The sequence below is a fragment of the Corvus cornix genome, chromosome 1 (assembly GCF_000738735.6).
Source record: "Corvus cornix cornix isolate S_Up_H32 chromosome 1, ASM73873v5, whole genome shotgun sequence".
NCBI classification, from domain to species: Eukaryota; Metazoa; Chordata; class Aves; order Passeriformes; family Corvidae; genus Corvus; species Corvus cornix.
This window is the reverse complement of record NC_046332.1, coordinates 102,496,147-102,517,517: the sequence shown is the minus strand read 5'-3', so window position 1 is coordinate 102,517,517 and position 21,371 is coordinate 102,496,147. Positions and strand designations below refer to the sequence as shown.

Sequence of the window (21,371 nt, the reverse complement as noted above, 5' to 3'; positions counted from 1 at the left end):
TCTTTGAACAACTTTTAACAGGAAAACAAATGTATTTATAATACTCAGTTCTGGTGTAATCACAATTTTACTCTGACTTATGAATGCCTTATAATCTATATATCCTATACTTACACAGAAGCACATGCAGTAGATAATGCACAATGCAAATGAAAAGAACAGTCGTGGCAATGTACACAAGCAAGTTAGAAAAGTAAGAAAGAAGAACAAAGCTTTCTCTTACCCGCAAACCATGGAAGCGTGGGTTGCTATAGAAGAGCTTCATCTGCTCGGCGGGGAGTGGGCCTAGCACCTTCTGAATGGTGAAGAGCTGGTCAATCTCACTCTCGCCAGGGAACAAGGGCTGCCCGTCGCTCAGCTCTCCCAGGATACAGCCTACAGACCACATATCCACAGCCTTGCCATAAGGGGCTCTGTGAAGCGAAAAGAAAATGCTTGTCACCCACTGCCACTGTCTTCTTATTGAGCTGCTTCAACTTATTTGCCATATGTCTCATGGCCCACTTCCTCACAACACAGAAAAATAAACGTTGATATTAAGGAAACTACCTCAAAACCCAAGCCCTCTGTTTCTGCCCTAGATTTCCTGATGTATCTATCATTGCTTGAAAAGGCAGGAGAGGAATTCTCACGTGCTCCCAGGCACACACTGTTCTTTTTGAAAAATTTTATATACAAGAATAACCTTTTGACTGCAAAGCCTTCTCCACTCACAGTTAACTACCACTAACTTCCCTTCCCTCTAGGGCGCGTGCCTGCATTCTGTTTCTGCATTGCATTTCTTGCTCGATTGTGCTTAATAGGTGGGTAGGCATACTGGGCCTGGCCACTGGGAGAACAGAAATCCTAAGAAATCTTTTTTTTTTCAGCATTTATACACAAAAATTTTAATTAGAGAGAAAAAGGAGCGCTCCTGAAAACTATTCTTTAGAAAACACAAGAGAGGAAGCAATGAAAGCATCATAAAGTAAGTAATTCCTGTTTGGGAGTAAAGCCACAGGTTGGGGTTTGGGGAGAACTCTTTTTTATACACCCAAATTCTTGCTTGTTGAATTTTTAAAAAATCATTGTACACCCATATTATTTCAATAATGTCTTTCCAATGTTTAGGTTTTGAACAGAATGACTGAAGAATTCTTTTCATGTCAAAGAAAAAGCATGTAAAAATAATAAAGACTGGAACAAATATTGAACTGAAAACATATTTCACTGAGTCTCTCCTTTTTAAAACTTGTAATGCAATAACTCAAACTCTGTTTCAAGAGATTTACATGACAGCTGGCTTGCCTTTTTCTGGAGTAAGACAGCACCAAGAGCTGTAGGTGACAAATCCTATCCTAAATCTGTCTCCTTCACTCCTTCCGTATGCTGCTGATTAACGATGTTTAGAGAAAGAACACCCTCAAACTAAAGAAAAAATATTTGACTTTTCCCCATTGATTACTCATGATTATTTACTTTGCTTGTAGGGAGGACACTTGGCCAGAGGAACTGTAAACCCTTATGGTGATTTGGTTAGGTGAAGGTGAGAAAGCATTTCTAGCTGGACAACAGCCCGAGTGAAACCACAGGCTCACTGAGCTGACCGGGGCAGGACTCTGTGGTAGCTGAGAAAGCTGAAGTAGGACACCAAAATTTCAAGAACCACTTGCCTTAGAGAATGTGCCATGAGACACTGTAGTCTTCTCACAACAACCATCCCAAAATCAAAGTCTGTCTCCCTGGAATAGACTGCTGACAAGGAACCACCAGAGGCAAAGCAGACACATCACAATTCTTCTAGTACCACCACTACTCAGTGGGGTTCATAATTTGCTTACCAATCCTGCACAGTGACTACCTGTGGATTTGCTGAGACTCTGTGTTTGACCTTTCTAGGATGCTGCTCCTCCAACCCACCCATTAGGTCAGAATGACAAGGAAGGCCTAGTTTTTTTCTCAGTGCACAAGGCAACACAGCCAAGAATGGACTTCAAAGCCAAGGATCTGCTCTTAAAATATTCTGTGCAGGTAAAAATCCTGCCCTTTTATTATGACTGTATTGGAAAACTGAGGCTCTGTAGGCAAAACAGTGAGAGTGCAGGTAAAAATCCTACCCCTTTATTATGACAAAAAAGCGAATACATCCTTATTTGCAACTCCTTTAATACACGTTTTCTCCACTAAAATGTGAAATAGGGAAAAGGCTGCTGTAGGCTGAGGTACTGTAGAACAAGCTAGGGTTACAACTGAGGGATGGGCTAACACTCCTTTGAGGTACAGACCATTACCTGCCCTTGCCCTCAAGAATAAAGGAAGCTGAATCACAGTTAAGAACTTTTCACTATTTACTCTGTAGTCAAACAGAAACAAATCAGAGAATAACCATTTCTCAAGGAAGCACAAACTGCAACATTGTTGTTTGAAAAGGCAAGCTTGAGACTTCTTTTCTGCTGATTGTCAGGATCAGTCTCCTCAGATCACAGCAGACAAAAAAATGCAAGAGTGACATGGCTGGACAAATGAAATAACTCCTATAGGACAGATAGACCATGCCTCTAGAGAAGCACTATAGTTTATGCCTGCACATATTAGATTCTCCAAAACATGCTTTCATCTAGTAATTTAGCATGTTTTAAAATCTACTGGCTTTTAGCAATATTTTGTCATATAAGGGTACAGAATACTCCACTAACAGTAGTTACCTGAGGGTCTCCAAAGTGAGTAGATTTTAGATGTTCTATGACTAATTAGGCAGCAATTTCTTTCCTCTCCTGAAATTTAAGTCTTCAATGTTATCACTAAACAAAAACCTCTCTGGGACACATTTTAGAAGTTGAAAAAGTAAAACTGTATTTGTTAAAATGAATGTATTTAATTAAACCTGTGAAGACTTTTGAATATTATATGCTTTTAAAAATATGCTACATGTAAGGAAAGGGGGAATGGGAAAGATGAATGCCTGGGAAATAGAACAGGATTGCCAAGGAACAGGCATCACTTTGCCAGAAAAAGTTGGCTTTAAGAACATACACGAGCACAACTGAAACATTAAATACACAAATCCCCTCCCTTTCTCTACAAGCTAATCAAACAGATTTAGTCAACTGCAAACACAAATGATTCCTGCTAAATTTCCTTTGCTAACAAAATAGTTTCAAAAACTGCAGGTCAGACTAATACTATGTCTTCCAAGCTTGTCATGTCCTTCCTCCTAAAACCTCATTACTGCTAGAGACAGGAAAAAATGGTTTGTATCTAAAAACGTCACAATTGATGCTTTCTTTCCAAGTCTTTTTTTTTATACTTGTATATGCACATACACACTTCACTGGAAGCTTTACTGTTTTCTCCAAAACATAAAAAATTGAGCTTTGAGTTTTTTAATGGCAACTTTAACATACTATTCTGCACGTAAGAAAACAACTGCCAAAAAATTGATTAAGATTAGCACAGCTCTGGGAATACTGGGATGACCCTATTGACAGAGTAATTACTACTTAATTATTTACCCGTTCAAAAATATCTAGTTCAGTGTTAATCAAAGGTTCCAACAAAGACTTGTTTCCCAGCACTATTTAACATGGTGCTTAAAGATTCTTAGGACTGACCAGAACTTTTTTGATTCATCCTGTGGCTACTAATTCCTTATTTTAAGAATATGTGTCTATAAATACACATGCACTGTATATTAGAATTGTATTCTATGAGAGTGTTCATGTAGTTTAGATTAATGCTCTGTTTAACTTGACAGTAATAGGAAGATCACCTATCATAGACCTTCATGGTTTTTTTTCCTCTTCCTTTGCCCTTTTGGGTCCCATGAATTTGTTCATTTAGCATCTTAAAACCTGTTTCACCTTGTGAGGTAGTAAAATGCTCATTTTACAGATGAATAAAGGGAGTAAAACTAAATTTCCTGGCTGATGTAACTAATGCTTTTGTAGTCAATGCAATGCTAACTTCTCAGTGCTTTATTAAAATGATTTATACAGCCTCCTTCAATAAATTCTTCCTAACTAGTAGAAAGCTAGCACCATCCTCTTGAGTGACTTCAGCAGTGCTGGCAAAGGGTAACTACAAATGAAAATCAAAGCACAGAATCATAAAAAGTTTTGGGTTGGAAGGGACCTTTGAAGATCATCTTGTTCCAATCCCCCTCACCTGGGCAGGGACACCTTCCACTAGATCAGGATGCTCAGAGCCCCATCCAACCTGGTCTTGACACTGCCAGGGATGAGGCACACACAGCTTCTTTGGGCAACCTGTTTCAGAGCCTTACCACCTCTGAGCAAAAAATTTCTTCCTAATATAATTTGGATGCAAAGGATGAAGGTAACCAGGAGTGTTGTACTGTGAAAGCTTTACTGCCATTGCTATGTGATGTCCACACAGGGCTGATGGAACATTCCAGGCTAGACTACTACCATGGAAACCTCTTCTGAAAGAACTGGGGATGGGGGTGGAGGAGCTGGAAGTACATCTGTTATAATTCAGATTAATACTTTATAGTCAGTTAAACACTGCTCAGCTCAAGACAGGTCAGTATGTCAATGATTCATACTGACTTACTGGAAATGAACAAAAATTAATGAAAATCTGAAAGCCTCTTGAAATCTTGCCTTTAAATCAAACACAGTTCCCCACAGGCAAAGCTTACAAAAGGTGCCGAAAAAATGTACAGAACCAGTGAACATTTATCATGGCAGTTCTCAAACTGTACTTACCCAAGCAAGAGTTCAGGTGAGCGGTACCATCTGGTAGCCACATACTCTGTATAGTTAGCATTGCTTCCTTCAGAGAGATTACGAGCAAAGCCTGTCAGAGAAACAGTGCGAAATATTACATCCCATTTTAAAAACAATATGTGTATCACCACTGATTTTGGCAGCAAGAGGTCACATCTATTTACATAGAAGCAAATTGTTTACAGCCCCTGCTGCAGAATGATGTCTCCAACAATTGCTTGTCTACTGAAATGCAAGCTTTTATTGATACAACAGTGAAAGTCAGAGTGTCAGCTTTAATGACTCCCTTACTTGTGTACTCTCCTCACAAGTCCGTGGGGTTGCTATTACTCTGTATGCTATTACGTAACCAAAACAGACTGATAGAAGTGAACTGTCAGTATGCCATGTCAGCTATTGAAATATTAGCCACTAAATTTCACTGAGATGCTGTTTACAGAAGAAGATTCATAACTTTAGAAACATTACACATGCATGGGGACTAGACTATTCTGGTCATTGATCCTAACTACTACAGTCTTTGATTTTTTAAAACGGTCAAAAAACTACGTGTTATTCTCATCTAAGTGCATTCCCTCCCTGGCCTGGCAAGCAAAATGGTTATCTGCCCAAAACTATAAAATGCAGGAATCTAGGAAAGATCAGCAAAACTGTTTATATCTGCACTTGGCTCACCCTACATGTTTTGGCTTCCCAACTGCTTTAGCACCACATTCACAATAAGGCTCTTCATGAATTAGGATCAGAAAGCATGTCCAAATTAACTTCCTTATCCACATCATTTTGTTAAGAATAAAACAAAAAAATTTAAAATGTTTACTTACTTGCAATTGTACCAAAACTTCCCTACTGTCCAAAGGCATAATGGTTATGACCACTGGCTGAGAGAAGAGTGCATCTACTGGAAAATCCAGTTGTAGGAATAATTTAAACTTTTATTTTCATTCTCCTCCTTTTATAAAAAGCCAGCCAAGCACCACAGTAATGTTACTGGATTTTTCAGGTAGAAGTACTCTAGGGCAGATGTTGATGTTTCAAAAAGTATAAAGTCTTACTGTTTTCAAATAAATAATTAACAATTAGGTGAGACAGGACAGACAGATCTCAGCAGCAAGACTCCACATGCATCGGCTCCTTACTAAAGCTCAAATTGAGACAAGCTTCTGGGACTGAAATGCAGAAGCAGCATTTCCAAATGCTGTCTTACTGGGATGTAACATTAAAACACAGTTCAAAATTCCCTTCAGTGAAATCACCACAAGTCTTTCCATTATTGCATGAACAATGAAGAAATAATAAAAATTCCAAAGTGTTGAAGAAGAGTAAGGCATAACTTTATTTCCTGAATCAGTAAGTGCACCTTAAATGCAATAAATGTTTTGCCTTATGTCTGAGTTCCTTTCCAGAAGCTTCCAAAATTACCTTTCCCATACAACGATGTTTTGTAAAGTTACAAATTTTTTATCTTTTTTTTTAGAATTTTTTTTGTATTCTGGACTTGTAAAGCTTAGTGTGAAGAAGCCCAGTTCCACTCATCCCTGTGGAATATTAATTTACTCCAAGTTGAAGTAACAATTTGGATGAAGGTTATTGTTATTATTAGACTAATAATCATAGAAAACAGTTAAAAATTTGTTAATGACATAGGTTACAGCTGTTACTTTTTGCAAGATACCTGTAACTTCAAGTGTTAGTAAACTAAAAGACGGGATGAGTATGATGAGGAACGGATATTTCAAATTTGCCCCAAAATAGTAATTCACATCTGTTCCCACAAAGTCTAATGAACGTTACTGGTGCTGCTGCAGAAAAGCTGGAAAGGAATTTTTTTTTTTTTTTTTTTTTTACTTCTAACATGGGGATTGAGTGATTTTCAGAACATTACTATATTTAGAACGGCTTAGGCAGCCCCATTTCTGTTTCAAATTACAAGCTATCTGATTAATCTTGGCAGTGGAAAATCCTTCATTCATGTCTTTAAGAACAGAGGGAAGATAATCAGGAGCTACACTGAAGAAATAGGACAGTCAAAAAGTGGGAAACCCCAGACTGAAATGGGGACAGGAAGAAGGGAAAAAAGTTGTCACATAATAGAAATAAACACATGCTGATGTAACACATGAGCCTGGCAGCACATAAACTCCTGGGCATCAGAAGAATCAACAGGTCAAGGTTTCATCCTCCTCCCTCCAGGCCAGTCTATCAGAACTTGGTCACAGGCAGGAGCTATTATGTCCAGAAACCAGCTAGTGTAGTCTGAAAAATCAACCCCCAACTTTACAGGCCAGGTGCAGCATGGATTTGACGTGGCAAGACAGAGAGTAAAATTTTCATCATGGGCTTCAGTGTCACCTCTATACTGCTGGGTGATGCATTTTATAGATTCAATTGCTCTGACCCTATGACACCATGCAGAAAGAGGATGAACAGAAATAACAGTTCAGAAAAGCGTAATATCTTTTTAAGGGAACAATTACTTTTATTTTTGGTTATAATGGAGTTTGCTTATTGTTCCTTCCTCCAAATTATGCTAAGGTATCAGGAATATAGAAACAAGAGAAGGAAACTAGGGAGAAGATTAGACAAATTCTGAACCGTGAGAAGGAATAGATAAGATGAAGACAGGAGGAGATTTGGGTGAGAGCAACTGAAAACAATAGCATTTGCAAAGGCATCATGATGCAGAAAGAAATAACAAGCAAAATCAGCAATTTCACAAAAGGACTTTAAACAACTAAGAACATGGTAGGAGAGATGTCAAGGAAAAAGATGTAAGAAAAAAAAGGAGGAGGTTGTCAGTTTCTTACAGAGAAACGAGGCACATTTAAGTTAGACATAAGGTAAGGCATTCTACTGTTAATGACATGTAAGTACTTTAATAGATGCCTAGGAACACTAGGGAACCTTTATTATTCAGAATTGTAAGAATAAACTAAGCAAACACCTGTCAAGAATGACACAGACATTCTTAATCCTTTCTTTGAGTAGGTGGAAAAACTAGAGGATTTCTTGAGGTCTTTTCCAGTCCCATGTTTCACGATTTCTATGCTTACATGCCATACACAGATTAAGAGATTGCTAAAACAAGTAATTTTGAAGCCCTGGTGTTGAAACAGCAAACACACTAGTCAGAAAACCGAATTATTTCCAACAGTCAGATGCACCTGCTGTAATCGGCTCTTTGTACTGTTCTCTTTTTCCACTTCTATTGGCAGAAATGACACCCACACAACATGTGTCCAGGCAAGCACAACAACCAATCTCAATTTTATCTAGCACGGTATGTACAGAACACATGGCACAAAGATTATGAAGAACTATCTTGTTAAAAATTTATGAACTTTTCAAACTGTTGCTGTCCACTGGGCCACTGGAAACAGATGCATTATCCTTTTCTTTGTAAGTACATGAGGAATGTGACACTGTATGTGACAAGTACCTGTGTTCCAAACATGAATTAAGTTAGGTAACCAGACAGCATATGTTAAATCATGCTAAAAGGCAAATTCTTATATCCTAATCTCTGCACGTTCAGGAAACACTTGTGGTTAACACCATTCTGACATGTATTTTACAGTAATAGCTTAAGCTACCAGCAATTTTGTCAATTAGCAATAACACTAAAAAATCAAAACTGATTCCATCTTAAAAGAGTTGCTCAGAATTTTAAATTCAACTAAAACTGAAAGGCCAATTAAAACTATAACTAACCCACATGAACATTAAGAACCACAGAAATTCCTGTAATAGTTTGCCTTCCTTGATATTGTGCTGATCACTCTGAGTTCATGGTGATTGCACATCCTTTCCAACAGCAGAAAGAGAATGTGGCTGGAACCCACAGCGTGAGCAAGCCAACAGACCACGCATCACTGCTGGCAGAATTCACATCATCTCTATCTAGTGCAAAAACTGATGTCCAAAACATGACCATACCATCTGTCTGGCTTTTTATTTTCCTGCAATTCTGCTGCACAGAGGATGTTGACACAAGTTCACACACAAAGATATGTCAGCTGATGTCATGTGACAACTCTAATGGCATTACTTTCAAGCAGGGACATTGCCCATCCAAAAAAACTGAAAGAGGGAGGGCAAGGGCCAGGGAAGGAAGGACATGTAGGGTGCACAGTTCCCACCAGGACCCACTCCTCTCCATGCTCCCACTGGCTGTTCCTGCTTGTGAGGACATCAGCCCAGACTGGGGTGTGCATTGATCAGGGACAGGTGCTGCCTGTGTTGGTTGTTCAGCTCTGCACAGGGCAGTGGGTTGGTCCCTCAGTGGGGTTTGCCTGGCAGGGATAATCAGTCAGGCAAGACACTGATAATCAGTGTAAGGTAAGGGATGGCAGCCACAGCGGTGCAGACAGGAGGCCCGTGGGTACCAAAAAGGCAAAGGCACCGAGGGCACCACACAACAGTACCCTGGTGTTCTGTCAGAGCTGTGCAGTTCCCTACATTGCAGAATAAATGGCCCTGAATTTAAAGAACTTATATGGAACAAATCTTCTAAGGTTCTTCCTAGAACAGTTATTGTTTCTGAATGGTTAAGCAAAAATGCCTTTAGGATTAGAAGAAATAAGCAGCACTGCAAATGACAAACACCTTTTTTGTCTTCCTTAAAAACTAGTTTGATTTATTTTGTTAGCAGTTCTTCTTTTCATTCAAAATTGCAGAGGTTTGAAATGACAGCTTTCAAATCATTCTTACTGAAAAGTACCCTTGGGGTAACACTATGGAATCGGCTTTTATTTGCCAAGCCAAATGGTAAGCTTTTCAGAGGGAACAATATTTTATTCTGTGTTTATGTAGTGTTTTGAATAAAAATACAGATTGTTGTAACACTCTGCCCTGTTGTCTTCTGAGATTACTCACATGGGCAAAGTTCGCCTTGTACTCGGGTGATGATTCTTCAAAGCCTTAAAGCTGACATTAAACAGGCATTGGTAGGTCAGGAAACATCAGATTTAACATAACATGTACAGCTCTGACTCTGACCTCCACTCATTCAGTCATTAATCATAGGTGGACATATGATTCCTTAATTAAGGTAACAAAAAGCATTGACCTATAACTACACATAACATTCCACAAAAGCCAATGGTTTGAAAAACATATAAAAAGTGTAAGTTTAATGAGTCTTTACTAAACAAACAAGAATTATCTTTTCTTTTAAGACACAGGCCAGATAAAACTACAGTTTCGCCAGCTTCCTAATCAGCCCATCATCTGTGCTCCTCTCAGCTGAGTGTCAGCAACATCAAAAGCAGAAACCTTGTCTAATACAGGAAGAGAAATACAGTGTTTCTATTGACATGTTAACACAGGTATTTCACAGAGTATGCAAATTAATCCCAAAGATCTTTCAAATTAAAATACTAGCCCCAAACCTGAAGCAGTAATCAATTCTGACTGCTAAAACAGTACATGCTGTAGAACTCTTACAAAATAAGGCAAAACTCCACTGCAAGAGATTTTCTTTAAGATGATAAGCAGCAGGTATTTCCCGAACTTACCAAAGTCACACAACTTCAGAACATCATTGTGGCTTATTAAGAGATTCTCTGGCTTGATATCTGAAGTATTGAGTGGGTGAGAGAAAAAAAAAAAGCTGTTAACTTCTCTTTAATTTTGGACTTTGTCAACAAATATTATTTCATTATAAGTTATTTAGAGATATTCATGCAATCATAAATGAAGCATTACAAGAGCAACTGCTGAAACAGCTTCCAGCAATTCAGTTTGTGAACAGGCAGAATTAATTTTTTGCCTTTTGAAGTCTTTTAAGTGTTTCCCAACAAAATATGGAAAGATAAAATGTGCTTACAGATATTCCTGGGCAGAAAACCAATATCTATACTTCATATTGCAAAATAAAAGAAATGATTGATATTCAATTACCCAGTTAACCAGTTAAATATTAAGTATGTTGTGCTCAACACTTTCAGTTATAATGACCATCTTGATCACCTCTCGTAATTTGTTTAGAAGAAATGTCTTGTCTAGTTTTAAGCCCTTTTTTCATTCCTGTATTATACACATGGTACCTTTTCCAAATTACATTTTGAAAATATTTTTAGAATCATGCTGTTCTTAAATATAAAAAGCATACTATAAGAGAATTTTATCTTATTGGAAACATTAATTAGAAATGTTACTCTTGCGAAGTCACAAAGAAAAATACAATTTTATTAAATCAGGATAAAATACATAAAACTAGATAAAGTCATACATCAAGATATGCACTCTAAGTGCTTGAAGCTAAAGGAGAAAGTAAATATACAGAGCTGAAACTCAGAGGAGCTGGGAGGAACTGCCTTAAGAAGTAAAACATGGGGGACCAAGTTTTAAGTTTTGGGTTATTTTTCTTCTAATATTCTATTATCAGATTCAAAATTGAAATGACTGAGCATCATGAAATGCTTAAAAAATTTCCTTTTTCTTACACAATGTCTGTTACTGCAGTTTCAGTTTGCTGTGCTTATCATTTCCCAAAGACAGTGGACAGCCAACTTGTTATGTAGATGAATTTAGTTTCAAACGATCTGGAGTCATGCAACAGACTTAAGACCCAGCCAAATTTACATTTTTATTCCTGTTGATATAAAGCAATTGCTTATATTTATGTTAAATGCATATTACTTCAAGATATAACATGTTTCCCTTTAGAAAGGGGCTTATTTATGTGGAGAACTACACACTTACCTCTATGAACAATATCATTCTTATGGCACCAATGAATTGCTTTAATTAGCTGGTAGATGTAGCTTTTCACTTTTTCTGGTGGAACTCCATTTGGCATTTCTTCTAGCAATTCAAGCATATTCTAAATGTTTAAAAGATACATTATTTAAAAGAGCTATACTCTAGCTGCTGGAAGATAACATGCTTTCAGCCTTCTGAAGCAACACATTCGGGCTCCAGAGCCCAGCTATGGAAAATCAGTAGTTTAACATTCAGGAAGTGAATTTTAATCATACACATTCTCCTAGTGTTTTCATTCCAGAAAAAACACTTGTGAAGACAATCCTAAAAGGTGAACCACAGATATACCACAAGTCCTTAAAAGACTGCAATTAAACCACTTCCCTAAGACACCTAAAAGTCATTTAGTTACAAAACATTGCTTAAACAGAAACACCAGGTCAGTGTGACAATATAAAAAGTTTAGCAAATCAAAGCATTTTGTAAATATTCAACAATGCTTTAACATACTGTTTTCCTCATTATGTTAGTTCTGCCACTTTGACACTGCAGGGCCATGATGAATCACAAACTGTATCTGGATATGAATGGGTATAAAACAATACAAGCCCCCTTAGTGCAAATGAAGTAACAGATATAAAAATGCCTCACAGGGGCATAAACAGAAACCTAGGGAGTATCCTATAGCTATAGATCAGCTATAGTGATCTTTGACATCTTGGCACTACAGTAACCACGGCCATATCAACTGTTTTATGGATACACACAGGAAAGAAAATAAACTTACTCTTTATACTAGTAAATTTCCTCTTCGAAAAAGAACACTTAGATTCCCATTATGTTAGCAAATGTCTCTAATTTTGCACACTTAGAAGTACAATGAAGTTTGTGTGTTGATTTCTGAATTAATAATGGGCAGCATCAGCCCGCTTGAAGAGAGAAAAGTCTTATTTATATTTCAGTCTGAACACTGAAATATAAGTGTTCTGGCTATATTGCCTTACATAACTCATTTAATTATGGATTTGAGCATTTGTAGATTTTTCATTTACAGTAAATTTACCTTGTCTTTGACAAACATTTTCTTTAGCTTTACAGTAAAATTTCTGAGGTTTCTCTTGAAAGATGTTTTAATGAACACTAATACATAAAAGAGTAGGGATTTTGGTGATATTTGAAAACATTTCTAAGTTTTGCAATTTGGGAGTAAATACTGGAACTTATGTGTTTGAGTGTAAGTTTTCTTAGAAACACACTTCAGATCTGAGGAAAGGAATGTTCTGTTAAGAAACCATATTGATTTTAGTTAGATTCTTGTCCACACAAAAGGCTCTGGATCTGGGTAAGTAAGTCAAGAAGTTAGTGTTACAAACACAAAACAAAATAATAGCATCAACACAGGAAGACATAATCCTATATGAAAACATTAACTAAGGGGATGATGAATAAAGGAGATTAGACTAAATGTGAATTTAAGTAATCTGGATTTCAGTATTGCAGAGTTAGGATTCCCCAAAGGACACAAAGTGCTCATTACCAGTTAAACAAAAAATTAGTCTATTCCACCAAATTTTATTTAATTCTTTCTACTCCCTTCAACCAAAGAAGACAGAAACATCATAGTCTTCAAAGAAACTATGGGTAACACTACTTAAGGTATTTGAAAATAAGAAATGTCCATGGACTTCAAAATTTAACTGAAAAGAAAGGTGAACATTAATATAGAAATGACATTATGTACAAACTGTACATGATGCCTACCTTTATCATAAAATTCTTTTATTCTGATGCAATTAATGCTAGATATTGCAGCCCGGTGTTTTTACCAATATTAACCAGTTTTTGAATATATAACCCTTATCAGAACAATTAATATCTTTTACTTATGTTGCTCTTTCAACCCACTTCTACAGATAACTTAGCCAAGTCAACTATAACAGAAAATTAAATGTATGTTCTAAGTTGGTGTGTGATCAAAGACATTCCACGTGTCTGGAACAATTACAAGGAACATGGGTGAAACAAGTCAAGCTTTGAATGTTGGATCTAAGTAAGATCCACCACATTAGAAGTTGCTGATCTGCTGGTGAAAACAAAAACTGATTTCTGCCAAATTGTGGGCTAATATAGGTCACCTCACATTATGTAGTCAAGTTATATGACAGAATAAGTTGTCAACTTGAGGTAAAGGAGACATAGCATTTAGGGTGAGAAATTTTTCGATGAGAGAAAATTAACTGCAGAGGACTAGCACTCAGCTAGACTACAACACCACACTGGCAGCATATGAAATGAAAATTGCAATCAAAAGAACAGTATCTCATGAAGGCTATAGTCATATTTAAACCTGCATTTTCTTTCACTCTGTGTATCTGAATACCACCTCATTGTTTCCATGAAGAAACGCTATAGGGTTAGAATTCAGAGGGAAGGTCTACCTTCATCAGGAAGGTTGCAAAAATGACAAAGACCAATCTGTTCTAGGTTGTTTCTCTCTGGAAACAGATCAGGATGCTTGGCACTAGTAGGCCAATCTAAGAAAATTTTGGAATAGTTTCAAAATGAGGTCAGGATTGGAGTTAATGACACTGGTCTTTGCCAAATCCCTCTAAGCAACTATTGATAGTGGCCTTGTTACAGAAATACACAAACAAATCCTATTTTTAACAGGGAAGGGTGGAGAAAGTTGAAAGAGATTCCAAGGTCAAAAGTCTATGATCTTGTTTTGAAAGACCACGTCAACACTCATTACACAACCTAACACAGGACAGTTATACAGCTTTACAATTAAACTGGATTAAAGAGTTCAGATGGAAATTTTTCTTCAAATCATATATATTCCAGTCTGCATAATTTTTAACATGTTGGTGTTCACATATGGAAGAATTTAAAAAAAAAAAAAATACCAACACGACATAAAAACAACAGCAGTCAGTGTTGCCATCTCACAACAGATGTCTAATTACAGCTCATACTGTATTAAAGTTTCTGCTGCTTCTCTTTAGAGATTAGGATAGCTTAATTTTTAAAAATAAAAGCAATTTTAAAGACATTTTCAGTAAGCTGATGATTTAACTGTGGCAAGGATACTACAAACTCAACTCACCTTTTCCACATATTCAAAAACTAAATATAATTTTCCTCTTCTTCTGAAGGCTTCCTTCAGCTCCACAATGTTCTCCTGTTTCAAAGTGCGAAGCATTTTAAGCTCTCGTAAAGTGGTTTCTTTGACTTCTTCATTTTCTAGAGTGCAAAGTAGAAGTGACAGAATAAGCTGATTAAAAAACAAAACAAACCCTCCAAGTAACAAGTGTTATAACGATTTATTTTGAACCCCTGATTAAATTCTCTGGTTTTAGACATTACAGCTTGTTTTCCAGTGTGGACTTTCTGTTGTCTGCATACTTCTGCACTGGAAGAGAGGTAAATGATGACTGTGCTCATTATATAACCCTCACAGGTTTCCCATCAGTACCAGAAAGGTTTTCTGTGGCAGAAAAAGTCATAAGAAACAAATAATTTACATTTTTATCTTTTTTCATTATGAAGGGAACTAATATGCTTCAAAAAAATATTCTGTGTACATGCTCTACCCCACAAACACACATCACACACACAAAGCACTGGGAAGGTTGTCCTCAGCAGAAACACTGGAATGCAAAGCTCATCTTTGAACAGTGCCAAACAAATGTATTTGATTCTGAAATAATTTTATTTTCCAAAAGCCATGACAAATTTTAAGACTGAAGCACAGATTTTTAAGTACTGTACGTTCCCCACATCTTTCAAAGGAAATTCAGCAATACCAGACCAGTGTAGCAGCCACAGAAGGAAGTAGCATAAGTATTGATGCAACGAAGTCTTGAATCTAATTCAGAGGAGTCAACAAATTTAACTGTTTTGTCAATGTAGTTTAATTTTAATTTAACTGATTTGACAATTAATTTAGTTGTCTGAAAGGTGTTCAAGAAAGGAGGAGCACTTCACTAATGCTTCATACACTGCTTATCATTAAGGGGCCCTGAACTAACTAGGTTCTAAAGGATACTAGCAATGATATGTGAAGTAAACCTGACTATATTAGGTTTTATTTTTCATTTAGTAAAATTAAAACCATTAATTCAGTACATCTGCTCATGCACATATAGAAACAGCATACGTAATCTCATAGAACTGTTATCCACAACACAGAGTTACTAAATGGGAAACGCTTGCATAAATTCGAAGCTAAATCACATTTGCAGGTCATGTACCACAAAGACAGTTAGAGACAGAGGAAGAAGCAACAAGGAAGAGAAATTGTTTTTCCAAGGCAAAAAAGCAAAAACAAGTTTGCAGGGGAGAGCAAATAACACTGGTCACACAAACACATTAATCACCATCAGAAGAGAAAGGGGAAAAATAAAAAATTGAAGTGCAGCAGGAGGGAAAAGGAAAACAAAATACTATAATCACAAATGTTTTGATTAAAAAATATATAATTTAGAGCAATCTAAATCTTTTCATTTTAAAACTGAGTGCTTGATGTTGGCTTGCATCAGCCTGATTGCATAATCTCATCTATAACAAGACAGTCACTTTCCAGCACATTTAGTATTCATATGTCAAACAACGGCAAAAATTCAGTGAAACAAAAATGTCAATAGAAACAATTACAGTATATTCAAACTTCTAATGAACTACCATATTAACAAGACAGATGTGAAATGGGCTGAATCAAATCCATCAAAAGAACTTCTGTCATATTTCCAGAAACTCGTAAACAACTAGCTACAAATCTGAAAAGCAGTCATCACTCATGTAAACTGATGTTATGTAATACCCTTGGAAAGCCAGACCTAATAGCAGTGTTGTATTTTTTGTTTTCATTTTTTTGTAGACAAGCTAATACAATAATCCTGTTATGGGGTTAATACTGAGATTTACTGCCTAGGATCTGTGCTGAATAGCCACAGCAAGTTCCAAAAAGTGATTCTGAGATACTCTCATGACCTGGTCAAGATAGTTACCACAATTAAACTATCTTTTACATCCTTTACAGGGATTTAAAACATATTTCTGAATAGCAGAGCTAAAACATTTATCAAATACACTCTTCAAGTGTCTGGGAAAACGATGTGCCAAGCGGAGTTCGCACTGTGCAAAACAAGATGCAAATCAGACTTTGCTGTGTCTGACTGACTTTGAAAAATACAGCCCTTGTAACCAACACCACCTTCATGGCCACCAGCAATCCTGTAGGAATAGCAAAAAAGAAAGTTTGCCAAAATAGAGACTGCTTTTCCTTTAAACAACATTGCTAACCTTCGGCCTAAGCCTCGGTACATGGCAAACCACAGCAGCATCGCATCACACTGGGATGACTCCTCTCACACCTCACACTTCTCCATCTCTTTGTGCAGCCCTTTGGGGCTCAGGGCTGACTTACGATGTACACAAGGTACACAGCGGCTCTCATGGTTGATTGCCAGTGTTGCCTAGGATAGGATATGGTGATTCCCTGTCCCCCAACAAGCGTGGGTCAGAGACCCAGGTTCTTTGGGTTTATTACTGTTGGGTGAGGTACATGTGTGTGTAGCACTCAGAATAATTTCTGTGTGTCCTGACTTCCTCTTTGCCAGCAACACTAAGCCTTGCAGAAGTTGGCTCTTCCTCCCTCTCAGTAAACTCAGCAATGCTGCAGAGTACACAGGGTCTGCTGTGAGGGGGCAAAGAGCAAGTTTCCTGAGGAGACTGAAGGCCACTGAAGTGAGGACAGAGCTGCTGCCTCACCACCCAGCTCTCTCCATGGATCCTTGAGAGCTCCCAGACTTAGCTTCATGTGACTGAATTTCTCAACAACTTCTTTCAATCTCCTCCATTTACAACTTCAAGTTCCCCTGATATTTAGATCGTCCCTCACAGATGAAGGGTTATAAAACCCAAGGACTCTGCAAGTCAGTATTACAAGAGGAGTTTTTTACATTTTCTGGTCACATCCGATCTCCAAACGGTAGATCTTACTACCATGTACAGCACCACAATCTCAGCCACATTAAGACAGATGCACCAAGAAATAAATGTAGTTATCTAATTAGAGTGTATAATGCAGGCTCTAGGAAGGTATGAAAGATCAAGTGCGTTAAATATTCACAGAGCTAATATAGCATTACCTTTTTAAAATCATATCTTGCTATATGAGACTTCTCATTTTAACTGGAGAGATATTAGCAACATAGTTACTGACACTAAAGATCATGCAGCAGAAAAGGTTACCTTCACTGTCTTTGAATTTCTTGATAGCCACAATTTCATGTGTCTCCTGTAAAAGAAAAGAAATGGAAATGAGCAAGATTTGTTGTGCATTTTCTCTTGACTTTTTTTTTTCCCCCTGAGCATCACAGGAAGAAAAAAAGAAGCATTCAAAAGGAATTTCACAATGCAAAAAAATTAATTGAAAATCTGGTAAATATTTCAGTGATCAGGCCAAGTGCAATACAAACCCACATGCAGCAGATATTTCACAATTAGGAACCCCAGCAAAAAAGCAACAGAGTTAAATGCCAAAAGTTCATATTTAAACACCTTGTAATATATACCAGTGAAATTTTCAGAAGTGTTTTTCCTGGGAGTCTTGTTTCCTAGTTATTCTGAAGTTCTAATAATCTTTTATGTGACCACAGTATGAATATGGGTGCTTATCTTTATGAGGTGAAATGAAAATACTGTGCCAGTATGTGGCTAAGGCTGATAGTAAGACCTGTGATTTTGGCTGCCAAAAGCTTTTGGGCTTCAAAGTTCAAATACCCACGAAGAATACAGTATTAGGAAAGTAGCTTTTCTGTGCCTCCTTTTAAAAATTTGTCACCTTTAGGGAAACCTACCCAAAACAGGAATCAGTAACTGTATTTGGCAGTGTTCAACCATGCTTACTGTACAGTCATAAGTGGTGACTTCCTAATGTCCACCTGCCTGTGCATTCCTCTAGCATTCTCTACTCATCAAATCATAGGTCACATTTTTCTCCTAAGTTTCTCTCTTGTTGTGTGAGCAGGAATGCATTTAGCACATGGACAAAACATTGCCAACAAATGTAGCCTAGTTCAGGTCTGTTCATACAACGATGCAGTAACTGAACTCTAGCAACAGGACGTGGAGGAAGCCTTAAAGTCACAGAGTAAGGGCTTGTGAGCAGACAGGCAGGAGGCTACCTGGGTACTTGATGAGCTAGATCTACCTTACATGCCTTCACTAAACACTACAGTTAAAAAAAAAAACAAACCAAACCAACAACATCCCACTATTAATAGCATACAAAGGCCAGATTGGAGGACAGCAATAAAAATGAAGCCCCTCTGGAGCACCTGAAGACATGTGCGTAGCCAGTTATCGAGTAACACAAACATTTACTCCATTTTTCATTTCAAGTCACTGTAACACATGAACCTGTAAAATACCTGATCCCAATTAAAATAAAAGCACCTGGAAAGAATGGTCTCAAACTGAACAATCTATTTTACTAATTATATTTCTACTACTGAGTTATAGTATTGTTATATTTATTAATTCTAACTCTAGCAATAATAGTAATAGTTACTAGGACTATGAAGGAACATTAAGAAGGTGAGTAAATTTCGTTTATTTGACTTCTGGTATCTACTGGTAGGTGTTCTGGCTAATTAAGCCTCTGAAAGATTTTTCAGAAAAGGAACACTATAATTGCCCTCAAAAGCCTCTGCTGACTGTAATATGCCTATGTTTAGACAGCATGCATACACCACTTTGCAGATGAACCAAATTTATCCATTAGTATAACATGCCTATTTCACATGAAGTAAAAGAAAAAATTTTAAATGTTCCAGCTACCATAAAAAGTCTGTGTTTTTATTCTCAAAGCAATAGCTAAGTGCACTGAAAGAAATACAGGAGCTATAAAATGCATCCTCATACAGACAGCAATTCTGATTCAAATAAGTTTCAAACAAGTACTGACAGCCACTTGGTGCAAAGCACACAGACACCACATTGCTGAGCCCTGAGAAGATGGACAGAATGGGGGATACAAAGAAAAACACAGTTTTGAGGAATGAAGAAATTCAATAGTGATAATTCAGACTCCTGGGCAAATCTGAAAGGTTCTTTATAGATTGAATTTGGACTTTGTGACTTAAACATTTACTTGAAAGACATTTTGGAAATCTGAGCTCTTTTGTGGATCTGGTTTTCTGCATTTCAAAACCAGGCCAAATTGGAATTCTCCAGAATAGAACTGTCACTCATTAAAATATTTATTTTTGCATTTCAAGGGGTATTTTTTCAAGACTGTACTACGAAGCAGAACAGTACCGAAAACAATGTTCAGCCTGATTGTGGAAACCTTCTTATGCTATAGCTCAGTATCCAACTCCTAGCATGAAAATTGTCATTGACAATTGAATGTATCATCTAGGTAGATAAGCTGGTCTAGTTGATTCAATGTTTGACTTCAATGAATGTCAAAGAAAGAAAAAACTCACATAATCCTTTCTGATCTCTACTACTTACTACTACCAGCTTATATTATGAAGTAGGAAAATTTGAGTTTGCTTAGCTGTAATTTTGCTTCACTCAGCTACATTTATTACTAAGCATCTCATTACCACGTTCTAATAAAAAAAATATGGCCTCTATATTTCACTTTACAACAACAGCAAATTTGCAAACACAGAAGTCAAATCTCTCATAACACTGGCATTACCTCTGATTATTGAGCATGTATATTATAAACATTCTATGTTCTAAAACTACAGAAAGAACACTGTTTTACAATTAAACATGCAACAACAGATGAATGTTACTGAAAAGACTTTGTGTCGAAGTTAAGGATGTACAGAAAGGCGTTATTCAGACTACATGATCACATGTGTCTAAAAAGAGGCAAAATATATCTCTTCATGTACAAACCTGCTAATACCTTTTAATAAGGCTAAGACAAACATTTCTGTTCTTCCTTCACATATAAATATAGTGATAGAGAGGAACAGGAACGAGATACCTGTTCGTGGGAAAAGGGTACCTCCAGCCCTGGAGAGAAAAATCACTTCATATTAGGGCTCAGTCCTTTCCTATACCTCAAAATAAGCGTGGGAATTGCCTCTGGAGAAAACACACGCTTTACCCTCTGCCCATTTAACCACAGATGAGAGGAGAGTATGGCTATGAGAGCTGAGCATTTTCACTGCTATGCTCCTTCCCACCCACAAGTTTCTCCCTGAGGTTTCCTCACAAGATTGTCATAGCTGGTGTTTCCTGTCACCACTATCAAACTAGAAGAGTTTCTAATTCAAAGCCATTTAATTTTGCTTCATTTAAAGGACAGAGATCCTCTGTTTTCCCACTGTCTCTCCAAAATTTATATTACATAAGTCACCTTTATTATATGTAATTATATGTGGCACAAGACAAGTGTCAGAACAGCAGAGTAATGTATCTCTGTTGTTTTCTTGAAAGATCTTTGATGGGAATACTCAAGGAACACGATGCTGCTTACCCTAAATCAAGATCTTAGAACTACAACCATTATTGTCTGGAAAGAGAAACCATATCCTATTCTTGAAAATGTCATGTTGCAAAAAAAAATCTCTTCAAATATTTGTCCCTATTTTATTTCAAAGGTTTCTGTTAGGACTTTTTTTCCTTTTTTCTTTTGCACATCATGGAAAATCTGACACAAAGCATAGGTACACAACAAGATTCTTGAAAAATAGATAAGATTCCAACCTTCTGAAAGCTACATCATTCACCTATAATTTTACTGCCTCACCCTATATGATTACAAGAATTTCTCAAGCATGGAATTTTTAAGCAACTGAAAGAACAAATGTGTATAAATATCAACAACATGAACAGAGATAGCAGTAGTCAATACTGAGCACATCCCATACACAAGCAGAATACTGCTGCCTTTACTCAGCTGGTGCT

At 37.0% G+C, this 21,371-nt stretch overlaps 1 protein-coding gene across 10 annotated transcripts in view; it reads right to left on the bottom strand.

The window, feature by feature from the left end:
- The window catches only part of CDKL5 (cyclin dependent kinase like 5), a 131,441-nt gene that overhangs the window by 37,741 nt on the left and 72,329 nt on the right, over positions 1–21,371 (bottom strand). For all 10 annotated transcript variants that reach the window (XR_005601778.1, XR_005601776.1, XM_039551071.1 and 7 more), the window contains 6 exons: positions 17,688–17,733; positions 14,539–14,675; positions 11,433–11,553; positions 10,244–10,303; positions 4,707–4,797; positions 224–413 (listed from right to left, as the gene is read on the bottom strand). Coding sequence is in view for 8 of the 10 variants with exons in the window: in XM_039551071.1 (XP_039407005.1) it covers positions 224–413; positions 4,707–4,797; positions 10,244–10,303; positions 11,433–11,553; positions 14,539–14,675; positions 17,688–17,733 (645 nt within the window). In the remaining 2 variants the exon portion in view is untranslated. The remainder of the gene's footprint in view (positions 1–223; positions 414–4,706; positions 4,798–10,243; positions 10,304–11,432; positions 11,554–14,538; positions 14,676–17,687; positions 17,734–21,371) is intronic.